Source organism: Microcebus murinus, chromosome 18 (assembly GCF_040939455.1).
Source record: "Microcebus murinus isolate Inina chromosome 18, M.murinus_Inina_mat1.0, whole genome shotgun sequence".
Classification (NCBI taxonomy): domain Eukaryota; kingdom Metazoa; phylum Chordata; class Mammalia; order Primates; family Cheirogaleidae; genus Microcebus; species Microcebus murinus.
Window position 1 is genome coordinate 16,547,718 of NC_134121.1, and position 17,312 is coordinate 16,565,029.

At 42.2% G+C, this 17,312-nt stretch overlaps 2 protein-coding genes across 4 annotated transcripts in view; both read right to left on the minus strand.

Moving 5' to 3' along the window:
* ANKFY1 (ankyrin repeat and FYVE domain containing 1) overlaps window positions 1-3,159 on the minus strand; it is a 92,281-nt gene extending 89,122 nt beyond the window's left edge. For 2 of the 3 annotated variants that reach the window (XM_020280924.2, XM_012779192.3), the window contains exon 1: window positions 3,112-3,159. In XM_020280924.2, the coding sequence (XP_020136513.2) occupies window positions 3,112-3,121 (10 nt within the window). In that variant the 5' untranslated portion in view covers window positions 3,122-3,159. The remainder of the gene's footprint in view (window positions 1-3,111) is intronic. The other variant, XM_075994230.1, reaches the window with a different exon arrangement.
* A 6,196-nt stretch (window positions 3,160-9,355) lies between these two features.
* The window catches only part of UBE2G1 (ubiquitin conjugating enzyme E2 G1), a 105,411-nt gene continuing 97,454 nt past the window's right edge, over window positions 9,356-17,312 (minus strand). Inside the window, 1 exon segment of the mRNA XM_012779190.2 lies at window positions 9,356-12,422. The gene's annotated coding sequence lies outside the window, so the exon portion shown is untranslated.

Sequence of the window (17,312 nt, forward strand, 5' to 3'; positions counted from 1 at the left end):
TTTAAAATCATCGAGGACCGGCACGGTGATCACACCTGTAATCCTAGCTCTCTGAGAGGCCAAGGCAGGCGGATTGCTCAAGGTCAGGAGTTCGAAACCAGCCTGAGCAAGAGCGAGACCCCATCTCTACTATAAATAGGAAGAAATTAATTGGCCAACTAATACACATAGAAAAAATTAGCCGGGCATGGTGGCACATGCCTGTAGTCCCAGCTACTCGGGAGGCTGAGGCAGTAGGATTGCTTGAGCCCAGGAGTTTGAGGTTGCTGTGAGCCAGGCTGACACCACGGCACTCACTCTAGCCTGGGCACCAAAGCGAGACTCTGTCTCAAAAAAAAATAAATCATCGAGAACCATGAGAGCTAGGTATGGAGGAGAAGATGTATTAAGAAGAGTTGGAGAGACATGATCTAATTTAAAACTGTTTTAAAGGGAACGCTAGCAACTGTGCAAAAGTAGGCTGTGGGAAAACAAAACCAAAGAGAAAAAAGTAAAAGCAGGAAGACCATGCAGGAGGCTTTTGAAGCAGTTCATTTGAGTTATAAAGTAAGCTTAGATTAGTAGAGATGTAGAATGGAAACTAATTTTAGGACAGACTTTAACTAAATATATATGACCAAACCAACAGCCATGAATAGATGGAAGGAAATAAGGCTGTTTTCTAAACGAGTTTATACTCAGTCGCTCAAGGTTTTATTTACTATTCCTAGATGTAATGTCCCAAACTCTCACACCAAACAATAACCATTATCAGGGAGGTTCCCATACAGTATGCTTACAGATAATTCAATTGTTACATGAGGTATTTTTGCTATTTGTTTTCGTTTGGGTTCTTTTGAGACAGGGTCTCACTCTGTTAACCGGGCTAGGGCTAGAGTGCAATGGTGTCTTTATAGGTCACTGCAACCTCAAACTCCTGAGTTCAAGTGATCCTCCTGCCTCAGCCTCCCAAGCAGGAACTATAGACGTGCTCCACCACACCTGGGTATTTGACTTATTTATTTTTTCCCCTACAGAGGCTAGTCTTGAACTCCTGGCCTCAAGAGATCCTCCCAACTCAGCCTCCCCAAAGTGCTAGGATTACATGCTTAAGCCACCTCACCCAACTATTTTATATTTAAATAAGTATTTCAGAACAAGTGCAGCCAGCTCCGACAATTCTGATTAAAGCACAAGAAGCATGAAACAAGTAATACCCCACAAAACATTTTCTAGCTAATGTTGCCTTCTTTTGCATAGTGAGCACCTTCAGTTTAATGAGCTAACTGGCCCAGAATACCTGGCTGAATTCTTCCATTCAAAGTTTGTAACACTGTTTCTAAAAAGCTTAAGTCCAAACATAGGCCAGGAAATTGGAACACAAAAAAAGGTAAAAGAAAAACTGTACAGTCAGAACCTCATCAATGTTCTTACCTATCTATCCCCCCTGGCCAATTTAATCCCAAAAGAATATTTTGTTTCTGTGTTTAAGGTGTATACTCCACTGGCAAGATGTCTCTCAAGATCACCCTAACACACATCTCAAGGCACCTGCAGGATAACATCAACATCCGGACCTAAGCCTATATGAGCGCCTCACGGCTGGATCCTGACTGCAGGTACTCAGTAAAACTGCTGAATGAAAAACCAGCCGCCCTCCACATTTTCAACCTTGGTAATGTATTCCCAAAACATTCCTCAACTTCCCTTCCTAGTGTAAAAGTGCTGGACTGTACCCATTACCTCACAGGAGTCCTTCCTGAGCCTTTCTACCCCATCTCACAGCTCTGAGCAACAGCTTCATTTCCTTGGCTGCCCACGATGTAAAACAATCTACCCAAAAACTAGCTTCAGGGGATGCCTTAGCTTTCTTTCAGTTCCTTTTCTTCCTCCTCTGTTTTCAGACAATAGTCACCTGAAGTTTCCCCCTCCAGGGACATGCATGGTAGAAAATGCAAAGACAAAAACTGGGTACAGTCACAGCTATCTCTATAACCTTGGCCTTAATTCCTTTATCTACAAAGGGTAAATAACAAAGGCTAGGCCTCCTTCAAGAGGTTACTCTGAAGTCTAATCCAAATGGGAAAAGCCTGCAAACTGTCATGTGCTGCTCACATCTAAGACTTAATAAATGACGGGTTCAGTCAAAGCTTAGCTGAAAAGCAATAGGACAGGTCGTGACCAAGCAAACTGCAATCACTCAATAAACAAAAGCCAAACAAGGAGTTTTCTCCAATAACAGGGTAAAAAGGAAAAGCACACTGGTCAGGTCCAGCAGTGTCACTGTATGGTCCCTGGCAGGTAACTCCCCATCTTTGGGCCTTCCTTCCCCTCACCTGTACAATAAGGCTTTGACAATGAAAGATTCTATTAAATAATAATGCTACGTTAAGGAGGCAGATCCTGAATTGCCTCCTTTACCTGCAATGTCATAAAGAGAGAGCCAGAAAAGAAAATTAAAACTGGATTGGAAGGCAAAGGAGCAGAGGGGTCTGGTTTTAGCACGCCTCTTGCGAGCAGTGTGACCTTGGCCAACCCCCTTACCACTCAAACGCCTTCCTCCCCTCCTCGTTTGCAAACCAGGGGAAAGAATCCCAGCCCGTCCGAACGCTGGGGCTGCTGGGGAGCCCAGAGACTACCGTGCGCGCCCATTTGGGCGTGGGCCAGTTGCAGCGCTGGCTCTCCCCCACCCCTCATCCCGAAAAGAGTCCCAAGCTCTTCCGCAGGCGAGGGATGTACCCCTTCCGGATGCAGGACGTGCCAGGACAGCAGTTTCGATTTCCTAAGAACAGGGTTACTTCCCCCAAGGTCCCGGCACCGTTGGTAATTAAAGGAGTCACCCCTGCCGCCCTCTGGGGCCCCGCGGCTGCACGCCGCCCGGGCAAGGGATCTCCCAACCCGGCTCCGCAGCCCGCCGTGCTCCCTAGGGGTCAAAGACGCTGGAGGGGCGTTGCCATAGGAACAGCGCTCCGGACCCCGGCCCGTAGAGCCCGGAGGCTGGAAAGGAAGGCTCGCGAGACCCGCTGTGCCCCATGCGACAACGCCCGGCCGTCCCCTCCCAAGGCTGCTTCGCCCGACCAGCAGCGCCCCCACAGCTCCGCGCCTTCCCGCGCGGCTCCACAAAAACCCTACCTTCCGCCATGTCTGGCCCGGCCCTGTCTGCAGTCTCGCGAGAAGTGCACAGCTCAGGGACCGCGCGGAACGGAGGCACCAAGTCTCGCGAGAGTCATGGGAGGAGCGGCAAAGGGAGGAGTCGAGGGTAGGAAACGGGTGAATGAAAGTGGAGGGGCAACTGAACTGGACTCGGAGGGAAAAGCGGGGAGTCTGGTTTCTTTTCACCAGGTACTTTCAAGGATCAGGATTTATTAAGCACTGACTGAGCACGGTCATATTCCAGGCCCTTGGCAGGGCACGGAAAAGGGGATGAATGTAGACTACCCTTTAGAGAAGCTTGGCTGTGAGAAGGTTCTTGTTGGTCTTGAGCTTTATAACGATGTGAGGCTGAGAGGAAGGAACCAATGGAAAGGGAACAGGTATAGATGGTTCAAGGTCCCTGAGGAGGTGCGATGCTCTGCATGCGATACAGAGCTCAGAAGGGATTAAATTTAAACTGAGGCAGATCAGCTGTTACTCTAAAACAAGAACAGGAAACAAGGACATGCATGCAGATAGATGTATAGGGGAAAGAGATACCGGAGAGATTGTTTGATGATCAACTTTATGGGTGAAGTTGTTAGACAGGGAGAGGCCAGCTAAGAATGAAGAAAATTTGGAAGAGGACTCTAAACTTGGAGGACCTGGTTTCCAAGCGTCCCATGTATGTGTGCTGGGTTACTTTTCTCCAGAACTCAGCCACTTTCTCTGGAACTCAAGCAGAGAATTTGAATTGTAGCATTTGTCCAAAGCTTGGGATTTTATTGCCAGAAAGAAACTAAGAGTGTTAAAAGACTAAGGCTCAGGTCATCAAACATGGGATGCAGACTGGCCAGGGGCTGATGTAGGAGTCATGAAACTGCAGTTTTCTGTAATAATTGAAGATCAGTGCAATGCAAACAATGGTTGTGAAAGTGCTGTGGTCAAAGTGGCAAACTGGAGTTCATAGTGAAATAGCACTAGGAGATGATAAAGTCCAGGATGGAGCCATGGAATATAGTGGAAGTAAAAATGAGAAGCCTGGAAAATTAGATGTTGGAATTTAAAGGTAGGAAAGGAAGGAACCCCATAAGCCAGGTGCTAAAATCTTTAATGAGTGTAGCGAAACTATAAGACTAGTTAAGTAATGGAAAAATGGAGGGCCAAAGAGTAACATAGCTGTATTGCATGAGATATTTCAAAAAAGATTTTTAAGGCTGGGCGCAGTGGCTCAAGCTTGTAATCCTAGCACTCTGGGAGGCCGAGGCGGGCTGATTGCTCAAGGTCAGGAGTTCAAAACCAGCCTGAGTGAGACCCCGTCTCTACTATAAAAATAGGAAGAAATTAATTGGCTAACTAATATATATATATATATATATATATATATATATATAAAAATTAGCCGGGCATGGTGGTGCGTGCCTATAGTCCCAGCTACTCGGGAGGCTGAGGCAGGAGGATCGCTTGAGCCCAGGAGTTTGAGGTTGCTGTGAGCTAGGCTGACACCACGGCACTCACTCTAGCCTGGGCAACAAAGCGAGACTCTGTCTCAAAAAAAAAATTTTTTTACTCAAGTCCTCATTGATCCAAAAAATAAATTAAAAAAAAAAATTTTTTTTTACTCAAAGGAGAATCAAAAGGATGCATCAACACCAAGGGCTGCCGGGGAAGTGGTAGCCTTGGAAGACAGCCAGGAGTAAGAGATGATCAGATGAAAGAAGGATCTGAGAACAGGATGGGGGTGTCAGAACTGAAAAGAGGGAGGATTCAAAGTTGGAGATGTTTTAGGTGCTGTCAAGGATAAGCATTGGTGAGTAGTGAGGTGGAGTGGAGGAGGAATTTGGATTTTAGATCTCGGAAACATGGAGTCAAGGGTTAAAAAAAAAAATTTTTTTTTTTTAGATGGAATCTCACTCTGTAGCCTGGGTTAGGGTGCCCTGGCACCCACCACTGTGCCCGGCTAATTTTTTCTAATTTTAGTTGTTTGGCTAATTTTCTTTCTATTTATAGTAAAGACAGGGTCTTGCTCTTGCTCAGGCTAGTCTTGAACTCCTGAGCTCAAGTAATCCTCCCACCTCGGCCTCCCAGAGTGCTAGGACTACAGGCGTCCACTGTTAAAATTTTGAGGAAGAGGGGATGATTCTGGCTGACAGATACCTGAGAGAGGGAAAGAAAAGGATATCAAAGTGTGTAAGAACAATTGTTTGCTCAGGGACTGAGGTTCCAGTTGTGGGAGGCTAAACATGTGAAGACAGTATGCGCAGGGAGGTGCTTGGAGGAGCTGTGCTGAGCAAGATTCACTTAGACAAAGAAGGCTAGGGGAGCGCTTGTCAGGCTCAATGGAGGTGCCACAGCTCAAAGCTGTCTGTAGAGAATGCTGTGTAGGTATGCAAAGATGGTGAGCGTAGGCAGCCTTCAGAGTGGCCAGGCAAGCAGCCTCATCTCTTTATTTCAGAGTATCCTAGAAATATTTCTTGGGTCATAGCATAAAAAAAATATAGAAGTGGTTGGTAAGTGCTGTCATAGTTGATGCCTGGTTTTACATCAGGTGATTTATCTTTGCCTCAGCAGCACCGGCCCAGGTTCTGGAGTATAGCAGGTACTAAGCCTGTTTGATGACATATAACCACTGTTGGTATGCTGGGAGTCAGGAGAACTGAGTTCAGGTTTGGCTCTGCGACCACTTTGCTGTGCAGATCATGGCCAAGCCCCTGCGAACTTTATGCTGCATCTCAGTTTCCCCATCAGTTTCGTGAGGAAATTAGACTAGAATTCAGGGTTCCTAATGATTTGGAGGGTCATGACGCCCTCTAAGAATCCGATGAAAACCAGGGACCCTCTCCCACCGGTATCACACATGCAGGAATAAACAAACATGTGCCCTTTCAGAATGTGCTTGGACTAGATGCCTGTGGTCAAACTAGAATTCACCTGAGGCATTTAATCTAGTCTGGGGCTTGCTTGACTACCTCTTTGTCACAGCCTAGCTTCAAAGAGCCCTTTTTCAGAGAGGTGAAAGCATTCCTCTCAGAAATTATTTGATATAACCCTATTCTTCGGCATTTGTTTCCTGGGGGGATTCTTTTTTTTTTTTTTTTTTTGAGACAGAGTCTCTCTCTGTTGCCTGGGCTAGAGTGCCATGGCGTCAGCCTAGCTCACAGCAACCTCAAACTCCTGGGCTCAAGCAATCCTTCTGCCTCAGCCTCCCGAGTAGCTGGGACTATAGACATGCACAACCATTCCCAGCTAATTTTTTCTATATATTTTTAGTAGAGACGGGGGCCTTGCTCTTACTCAGGCTGGTTTTGAACTCCTGACCTTAAGTGGTCCGCCAACCCGGGCCGCCCAGAATACTGGGATTACAGGCGGGAGCCACCATGCGCAGCCCCTGAGAGGCTTCTTAACTTGCCTAAAAGCCCTAGGCTACAGACAACTTGATAAAACCTATAAAACAAAGCATTTGTAGTACTCAGTGAGCTTCAATACCCAACAGGCTTGGATGAGCTACATTAGATATAACCCGAAATACAGACATTTTGCAAAATCTGAACACTGGAACATGGTTCATCTTAGACCCAGTTCAGGTTTTGCTGTCAGATTAAGAGGAATTTAGTGTGAAGTTGCCTCAGTCAAGGAAAATAAAGTATAGGAAGGGAGTAAATGCTGTCTCAAGTTCAAGAGCACAGGGGAATGGACTCGGGGAGGCAGTGAGATGTCATGGAAGAGAAGGGAAGGAAATCTCTACACTGGTAGCAAGTAGTCCAGTGAACCCAGTGAAGTACCGTAATCAACATGTCTGCCCTTGGCCGGGCACGGTGGCTCACACCTAATCCTAGCTCGTTGGGAGGCTTAGGCAGGAGGATCTCTTGAGGTCAGGATTTTAAGAGTAGACTGAGCAAGAGTGAGACCCCCGTCTCTACCAAAAATAGAAAAAATTAGCTGCGTGTGGTGGCACAGGCCTGTAGTCCCAGCTACTTGGGAGGCTGAGGCAGGAGGATTCATTCAGCCTGGAGTTGGAGGTTCCTGTGAGCTGGGCTGTCGCCACGGCACTCTAGTCCAGGCAACAGAGAGACTCTGTCTCAAAAAAAAAAAACAAAAAAAAACATGTCCACTCTCTATGTGACTTTGGAAAAGTCAGTGTTCCTGAGCTCTGGTTGCCTCACATGAGTAAACAGCACCCTGTATTTAAGAAAAGAGTTGGAACTGAATCCCAGCCATGAAAATTACTTGTTCTACAACGCTGGCAAATTAATCTTTACCTGTTTCCTCATGAGAAATTATTATCTTGGAGGATCCTTGTAAGATTTGATCCTTTATGAAACGCACATAGCACAAGCTTGCCACAAAGCAGAGGCTCAATAAATAGAAACTTGGCCAGGCCCGGTGGCTCAGGCGTGTAATCCTAGCACTCTGGGAGGCTGAGGCGGGAGGATCACTCAAGGTTAGGAGTTCAAAACCAGCCTGAGCAAGAGCGAGACCCTGTCTCTACTAAAAATAGAAACAAATTAAATGGCCAACTAAAAATATATAGAAAAAAGTTAGCCGGGCATGGTGGCTCGTCCCTGTGGTCCCAGCTACTCGGGAGGCTGAGACAGAAGGATTGCTTGAGCCCAGGAAGGAGTTTGAGGTTGCTGTGAGCTAAGCTGACACCACGGCACTCTAGCCAGGGAAATAGAGAGACTCTGTCTCAAAAAATAAATAAATAGAAACTTGATTTTCAGTGCTTGTTAGGAATAAATGTCATTGTGAACATACAAGTGCTATTATACTTATTCCTGATGGATACTGCTGAGAAAGGGGGGAAAAAAATCAAGTTTCTTGGCTAGGACTTTTTGTGTAGCTCCTATGTTTTAGAAGATGTGTCTAACTCCCTTTTGTGAAAATCTCTTTTCCTTCAGTTAATTTACCTAAATGAACAGGATTCAAAATTCTTTAATCAGTTCACTAAAGCTCAGTGTAGACTGCCACCACGCCAAAAAAACTAATCCTACCTTGGCAGCCAGATTATACACATTTGAAACTGAACCACCGGGAAAACCATAGCTGGGAAATAACCTGCTTTGCAAATCTGGTCGGGGTTTGTGGGCCTCCACAAAGCAGAGTTTAAGTTTGATAAAGTGGTTACTGGCACTACCTTTACAGGGGAGGTGGGGACAAAAACCTGTTCATTTATATTTGAAGCTGTATGCAAATAAAACTTTTTTGCTATATAACTCGAGTAGACGATTATGTGTAAAACTGATATAAGTTCTGGAACTAATCCCCAATCTTCCCAAAACTGCTCTCAGGAAGGATTTTCTTGTTTCTGTTTCAGCTCCAATTCATGTTCTTTTCTAAGTTTTTTCTTTTTGGGGTGGGAAGTAGGTTTTGCAGTGGCACCATTATAGCTCATTGCAACTTCAAACTCCTGGGCTCAATCACTCCTCCAACTCCTGCCTCAGCCTCCCAAGTAGTTAGGACTATAGCCTTGAGCTACCACGCCCAGCTAATTTTTTTCATTTTGTATTAACTCTCACTATGTTGCTGGTCTCACACTACTGGCCTCAAGTGATCCTCCCACCTTGGCCTCCCAAAGTGCTGGGATTACAGGCAGGAGCCACCAACCCTAGTTCTTTTCTCCATTTTAAAAGAGGGCTGAACAGCCACTGGCAACTTATACCAAGACAAGCAAGCTTTTAGCACCCAACACTAGATCCATATGAACTATCTGTAAGGATTCAGGATAAAAAGCTGGATGTTGGTATCTTGTAAAGAAAAAGGACTCAGTCTTGCCTCATTTGACACTAACTTACTAGGTGACCCTGGGCAGGAATTTTGGCCAGTTTCTCCATCTGTTTAGAGGAGAGGGGGTGGTGATTGAGATGATGCCTGTGGTCTCTTCCAGTTCACATTTCAGTCTGCGTTTCTCACCTTTTAGCTTATCTTTATGGCAGAGCCAGTTTAGACCAAAGACAAAATCCCCAATAATGTTTTAACATGTGACCACTTTAAGGTTCTAAATCACCATGCACAGAAACTCTTATTGAAAATGGCGCTTGGCCATGTACTGGAAATTTAAACAGCTTTGTATCGGGTTGGAAGCCATGTTAACTTCCCACCCTCTGGTTCCTTCATTAAATAAAGTTTGTAAAATTCTTTATCAAGGTTCCCCTCTGGGCCCTTTGGTACCATGTGCTGTTTATACACAAAGAATCCCACAAACTTGCTTTTGAGACCTGCATCCTAAAACCAGAATAGCACATGATACAGCCTCTAAGTCATCATTTATTGATTTATAGAGCACCCATCACATGATTTAGGTGCTTTACAATACAGTAAACATCACAACAGAACTCACATAGTTAAATACAATCAACAAATTACAGAACTAAAAAAAAAAAAAAAGAAGAAACTGGAATGAAGCAACATTATGTCAAATTTCGAAGATGCTGAGAAGTGGCAGTACAAAAAAGGTAATTCCACCAACTGGAGACCAGACGGGCAAAAATACACAGGCACCACAACCCAAAGTGGGCAGATTTGTAGGGGGTGAGCGAGCATATAAAATTTCACAACCAAGAATGAAGGCCATTAAAGATACTGACACTCAAGTGATCACAGAATGAGTGGAATAACCTGACAAGCATATTACCTTATAATGACAAGGAAATCAACTTCATATGGATTTTAAACTCAAAAGAGGAGGCCAGAAAGCCACTGAGACCATCCATCCCATTGTGAGCACAGACTGAAATCTGTAAGCCTCTGTGAGAACTTGGAATAAATTCAGGAAACAGCCAACAGTTCTACAATCCTTAAGATTATGTAGATGTTATTGATGGTTGGCACAAGGTTGGCGGGCAGGGTTCCTTTTCCTAAAGCAGAGAAGAATCACCTCACAAAAATGATGAGGTACTGGTGGGACAAAAGCCACCTGGTTCAGTGTCACCTGAGTAGAGTTTAATTTCAAATGTAGAGGCATTTAAGTTTACATTTTCAGATGAACACTGGCAAGGCACAGATGACATCTCTGACAGAGGAAAAGAAGTCATAACATCTTTCTAGGCCTGTGTTTCAGTATGTAGCATGGTCAGGGCACCAGGCAGAAAAGAGTGTGAAAAGAGATGCACTCATTCCTGGCTCTTCCTTCCACTCCCCTAGAGCTAGCCCTAAAAAACCACATGGTTATACCAAAGTAACTGCATTAAAGTGGCACTTAAAGTTCAAAAATAGTTGTCCCTGAGTTACTAGGTCATTTGCTACTTGCTGAAGAATCAAATCCCAGGTTTTAATTCTGCTAGCACAATTACAGCAATAGGAGAGAAAAATTCTAGCTCCATTTTGCCACAGCAAACACCATGTGAACAACTTCTGATTTAAGAGTCAAAGGGATTGCATGCCAAGTCATTTGTAGGTGTGCAGTGCCAGCATTTAGGGGTAAAAATTTCTATAGGGTCTTTGGGGAAGAAAAAAAAAGTCACAAAGTTCTTGAAGAAAACTGGGCTCCAAAGAATCAAATCAAACAATTTTCACAGTCACTACATATTTATGGGTTTTTATGTTTATGGAGTTTTACATGCTTTGGAGTGGAGAAGAGACTGAGATTTAGAAAATTCATTCTCTACTATGAATACATCCTCAACTATTTTATTTCTGCTTAAAAAAGGACATACAAAATTTGTAGAGGTGCGGGTTATTGGCAGGAATCCTTTTACTCTTCTGCCAAAGCATTTCTCCAAACCCCACAGAAAAGAGATGCACCAGTTCTCACTTATTCTCACAATCAAACACCATGTCCCCATCTGGTACTGTCTCAAGTTCTATGCTTTACATGCCAACGACTACTTCCCATTCCTAACCTCTCAACAAACATTGAGGATCCTAGGCCTGCCTTTAACACGTCACATGCTCCTTTTACCATTTGCTGAAGTTGTTTTAGAAAATTGTATGATATGAAATATATTTATACTCAAACATTAATCAAATCCAAGTGCACTATGTCAGTGACAGAATCTGCATGTCAAATAGTGACGCATTTACCTCGTAATGCTTTTAGATTCACATATGAATCTAGATAGAACCCAATACATATACTGCCATGGCCATGTGATTTTCAAGTATTAAGTTTGTTTGCATAAGGAATCAACCTGAGATTTCTCTAAACTGCACTTCTCTGGCATTCAGTATTATAACCTTCATTCAATACAATAAAAGCCAACAACTTGACAATTATTGAAAAAAAAATTATATTTTGGAAGAACTCACTACATAAGGTGACAGAATTCCAAAATCAAATTACATGAAAATATACATCGCAATTTCTTTGTACAATAGGTGAGAAAACTCTGCAGTATAGAAGAATAGAGGCAAAGAAATATAAAGGACTCAGGAGAAGAGTATAGGGGTAAACAGCATTTTTAGTAGCAAACCCAGGAGTTAAGGAGAAAGCCTGTAGCTGAACTGTGCATGCTTTATTTATCCAACCTTAATATTAAGCAACTCAAGGGCAAAATGAAACCAAATCAGAATTTGATACTATTTGGGGAAAATTTCAGTAAGTTGAATTAAGAACCAACTCTTTTAGTTCTCGGGGGTAATGACTGGGTTCAAGAGCTCTCAACGGCCAAAAATGTTATTGCTACATCCAATCCAAGAGATGGGTGCAACTAGAATACAAAAAGGACAAAGCACCTAGTGATGACTATCCTCTGAAGTCATCAATAAAAATCAAGTAATTGCTTATTAAGTATTTCAGTATTTGAACTAAATGATTTGAGAACTTTCTGGCAGCTAGAAGAGATAAAAGCAAAGGGGAGTGTGTCAAAACAAAGAAGATACAAAAGTTTAGTAAGTGAAAAGAGTTTAATGTAGCCTCAATGGTTTAAAGGAAATTAAATGGAAACTTTTAATCCTAATTGCTTTTCATCTGACATGCTTTAAGGAGTCTTTTAAAACTGATAGGAAACAATGAATAGGAAAGAAAACCTGCTAAAATCTTTTAGAATTTACACGATTCTTATTCTACTACAAGAAAGCATTATTTGGTACAAGGTGTATTTGTGGATGTACATGAACAGTATATATATTATCCGGATCATGTTGTGCTATGTACAGGTCTTTACAATTCTTCCTGAAGGTTAAAACAGTTCATTAGAATTCAAAATGCGTAATCATCTGTAAGTTGGCACTTGTTAGGCTCTTGTCAGCATTGATAACTGGCATGTTTTATTGCAGCCCAGTTCCAGCCAGTGTCTGCCAACTTGTTACAACAGAAGTCCAGCAATAGGTGGGTAGAGTGCAGGAAAACAGTGCCATGTTTCTCAATTGGAGACCTACAACAAAACAAACAAAATTTCATGATGAATTACGTAAGAGAATTGATTGATTAGAAATTTTTATGTACATTCTTTTTCTCTGGCAACAAATCCTAAACTTCATTTTAAGTTCACTTTTGTGTTTGTCTATTATGGTAGCCACTAGCCACATGTGGCTGTTTAATTTTAAATTTAAATTAACTACTATTAAATAAAATTCACAGGGCTAGGCATTAGCTCATACCTGTCATCCTAGCACTTTTGAGAAGCTGTGGTGGGAAAATGCTTGAGGCCAAGACTTTGAGATCAGCCTGAGCAACATAGCAAGACCCAATCTCTACAAAAAACTTTAAAAAATTAGCCTGATGTGACAGCACATGCCTACAGTCCCAGCTACTTGGGAGGCTGAGGCAGGAGGATTGCTACAGCCCAGGAGTCAGAAGTTGCAGGCAGCTCTGATAACACAACTGCATTCTAGCCTGGGGAACAGAGCAAGACCCTGTCTGAAAAACAAAATCTACAATTTCATTCCTCAGTCATACTAGCCACATGTCAAGTGCTCAACAGTCACACATGGTAGGGGCCACCATACTGAACAGCACATGTACAGAGTATCTCCGTCATGGTAAAAAGTTCTACTGGACGGCAGTGACTTAGATTTTTCAATATTCCAAATGTCTTTCAACTTATATTACACCCAGAATCACAAAGAGATGAATCATTTAAAAGTCAAGTGAGGGGGGGAGGAGTCAAGGAAATATATAAATATTTAAGGATATTCAGAGAAACAAGATCGCCACATTTCTGAACTTGCTGTTTCTATCCAACTCTCTAATTCAGTTCAAACCCATTTCTATCCAACTCTCTAATTCAGTTCAAACCCATTTCTATCCAACTCTCTAATTCAGTTCAAACCCATTTTCTACATGGAGCTTCCCACAAATAACTCTCCATCCCAATTTCAGTTCCTAATTGTTTTGTATCTGCTAGTCTCATATGCTCAAGTCAAGAACACATCTAAATAAACCCATTACAACCTTATCAAGTGCTTATTATGTGCCAAGCAGCATGCTAAGTACTTTACAAACTCATTCACACAAGGCTCACAATCATCATGTGGAGTTTCCCCCATAAAAGCCAGACAAGGTCACAAAGCTATAAATGGTAGCATTTCCTGTTCAAAAAGTTAGGCAAACACTGTGTTCAAATTGTAAAAGTCTGATTAAATGATTGGACTTTTCAGAGCCTTTATTATATTATAATGTGTACTTTGAATATGGGGGGTTGGCTGGGGGCAGCAAAGAACAAAACACCTATTTCTATTACATCTTTAGGTCAAGAGTTCCAAAGAACTCAGAAACCTGTACCTGATGCCAAGTACAATTTTGGGCAAAAGAACTCAAACAGAAGACAACTGGGAACTCAAGGGATAGAATTTTAAACTCCTGATAGGCCAAATGTACTTAAGAGTTATGGCAGGCTGGATGGGGTGGCTTGCGCCTGTAATCCTAGCATTCTGGAAGGCTGAGGTGGAAGGACTGCTTGAGGTCAGGAGTTTAAGACCAGTCTAAACAAGAATGAGACCCCCTCTCTACAAAAAATAGAAAATTAGCTGGGCGCAGTGGAGCATGCCTATAGTCCCTGCTACTCGCTTGAGCCCAGGAGTCTGAGGTTGCAGTGAGCTATGATGACACCACTGCACTCTACCCCAGCAACAGAGTGAGACCCTGTTTCAAAAAAAATAAAACAAAAATCCTTCTGGTAAATTTTAACTCTTACCAGACATGTTCAAAGGTCAGTGTGCCTTCTAAAGCCCAGAGTGAATTTATCAATCCTACAATCACCTAAATTCAACCATACCAAAAGCCCCATTGTGGAGACAAAGAAAGCTGTGCGCCAATCTGTGGCTCTACATGTGCCTATTTCCATAATTTAGACTATATCCTCCCTAGATAGATCTAAGATAGAGCATAAGACACAGAACTGCTAAATTTCTTTCCAAAAGGGTTGTACTAATCAATGTAAACAGCCCTTGGCAAAGAATGCACCAAATATGAATATATTACCTTCATCAGAATCAGGTTCTGCTATTTGCACACAGATACACACATATTCCGATACACGTTTTTACTAAAAAAATCTAAAGACATATTCAAACTCAAGAGACAATGTTACGGAATAAGTATTGTAACTTTCAGGTAATGTTTTTCCGAAAACTGTACCACACCCAAATTACTCCCTGGCCAATAACTCTGTTTGGGCATTCAGTAATCATTCCCCTATGATATTAGGTTATTAAGTATGATTTCCTTAAGTACTAGGTTTGACAGCTGATATCTCTGACATTTCACTTTGGCACTTGTTTTATTTTTACCATGACAGTACATCCTAAGTCATTCAAACACAGTTTGGCTTGTGATTATCTTTCAAATATTTTTTAGAGCAATTTTTATGAAACCATAAATAAGTAAAAAATGTGTGTTATTTTAAAATATGAATTCCATTGTGGAACCAGTGCAGCATGGACACCTCAATATATCAACGACGTGTTGTGGGAAGGATGCAGCTAACGAATACACGATAAGTCAATGGTTTGAGAAGTTCCATTCTGGTGATTTTAATCTTAAAAATGAGCCATGTGGGTGACCTGAGACCAAGGTGGAGCAGCAAGGTTTGATGTTACTATTCCAACAACACTGGACCATTTGAAACAAATGGGCAAAGAAGCTGCATAGATGGGTTCCGCGTGAATTAAATGAGAATCAGAAGAGAAATCATCTCCAAGCTTGCCTATCTTTGCTGTCTCAACATAAAAGTGAATCATTTCTACTTTATATTGTTACGTGTGATGAACAATGGATTCTTTTTGACAATTATTAAGTGTTCGCCACAATGGCTGGATAAAGATGAAGTGCCAAAACAAGGTCCAAAACCAAATATTCATCAAAAAAAAAAAAAAACTAATGGTGTCTATTTGGTGGTTGAGCGCTGGTATTATCCACTACAGCTTCATGAAACCTGGTCAATGACTACAGCAGATGTCTACTGCAACCAACTGGATGAAGTGATGAGGAAGCTTGAGATTAAGCAGCAGAGACTGGACTATAGAGACAGGCCAATCCTCTTGAAAGACAATGCTCGACCACACGTCATACAAAGGATGCTGGCTCAAACTACAGAGGCTGGACTTGGAAACTCTGTGATCCACCATATTCACCATACCTTGCACCAACTACTACTTCTTCTAGGCTTTAGACCATTTCTTTTCAGGGAAAATATTCAATTCTCAACGCCTTTCACAATTTTATTGCCACTCACTCTCTAGGCTTCTTCGCTGCTAACATAAACAAGCTAACATAAACAACCAGAAAGTGGCAAAGCTGTGTCGATAGTTGAGGCGCACACTTTAATTGTACTGCTTCTTGTTTGAGAAATAATAAACTATACTCTTGATCTAAAATTAGACATTTCATATTTAATGACCTAACACAAACACCAAGAAATTTCAAAGCCACAAAATATTCACAAACTGTTTCTGCGTGAGGTTTTAAAGAAAAAACAGCAGAGAGAACTGCTAAAAATCATTAAACACCTAAAATCAGGAGACCTGGCCTTTTAATAGTGAAGGTCCAACTTTAAATAGCATTAGCTTTTTTCAGTAAAGAAAGAAAAATCTATTCCTCTTCACTTTGAAAAAAATTTCTTCTCAACAGAGGGAAAAAAGCCTTAGTTCTGAAAGTTTGTCATTCTTTTCTCTAGAAAGATAAATGTAAAAACTGAATTATCACCCCAGGCACAGTGGCTCACCCCTGTAATCCTAGTACTCTGGGAGGCCAAGGCGGGTGGATAGTTTGAGCTCAGGAGTTGGAGACCAGACTTAGCAAGAGAGCCTGTCTCTACTAAAAATAGAAACAAATTAGCTAGACTTTTATAGAAAAAATTGGCCAGGCATGGTGGCACATGCTTGTAGTCCTCCCAGTTAACTTGGGAGGCTGAGGCAGTAGGATTGCTTGAGCCCAGGAGTTTGAGGTTACCGTGAGATAGGCTGATGCCACAGCAGTCTAACCCGGGCAACAGAGTGAGACTCTGTCTCAAAACTGAATTACTTGCAAAATACTCTAATAGTGCTGACCTGAAACAGTCATTTACATTTTTAGAAGCATATCCCACTTCTAACATTAATCTTTTAAAAAGATCTAAAAAATACAAAGCAGACCAATGTGCTCTGAAACAGAAACCACATTTTGATGTTGAAGACAATAATAAAAGTAATTCCTCACTCAGAGGTCAGTGTTTCAATTATCTCAACCACTTAAGTGAAAGCAGAAGAAAACAGCTAATATCAAAGAAGTTTTCCCCACACACAAACGCTTCCAAGAGATCCAGTTCATCCTACACTGCCACCCAGCATACTCTTACTCCAGCATCAATCCATTGACTTTTTCCCCTAAATGGAGATCTTCTACCATGACATTGGTGATCATCTATACCCAATTCCTTTCCGAAGATCTCACTCTCCTAGCTTTCTACCTTGTGATCAAGCCAGTCCCCATGTCTCTGTCTTGGTCTCTGCCTCCCTAAATGTAGAATTTGTCCAAGATACTGTCCTTGGCCCTAGTAAGTACTGTTCTCTACATCAAATGGATCATCTCTACAATGGTGAAACATTCAATGTAGCAGCCCTACTTCTAAGCTCTGCACTAACCATCTAATATTGAATCATGTGGTGACTTTTCAAAGCCATGCTCTGCTTCTAACACCAGTGAAACTCTTAATGTGGTTTAACCTTACTTTTTTTCATGCCTGGTCTACCTAGATAGAAAAATAGCTCTTTACTGGCCAGATAATGTATCTATGGTATTTTATGTATCCTTTTCGTCCCGAAGAGAACATTACCTTTGCAAATGG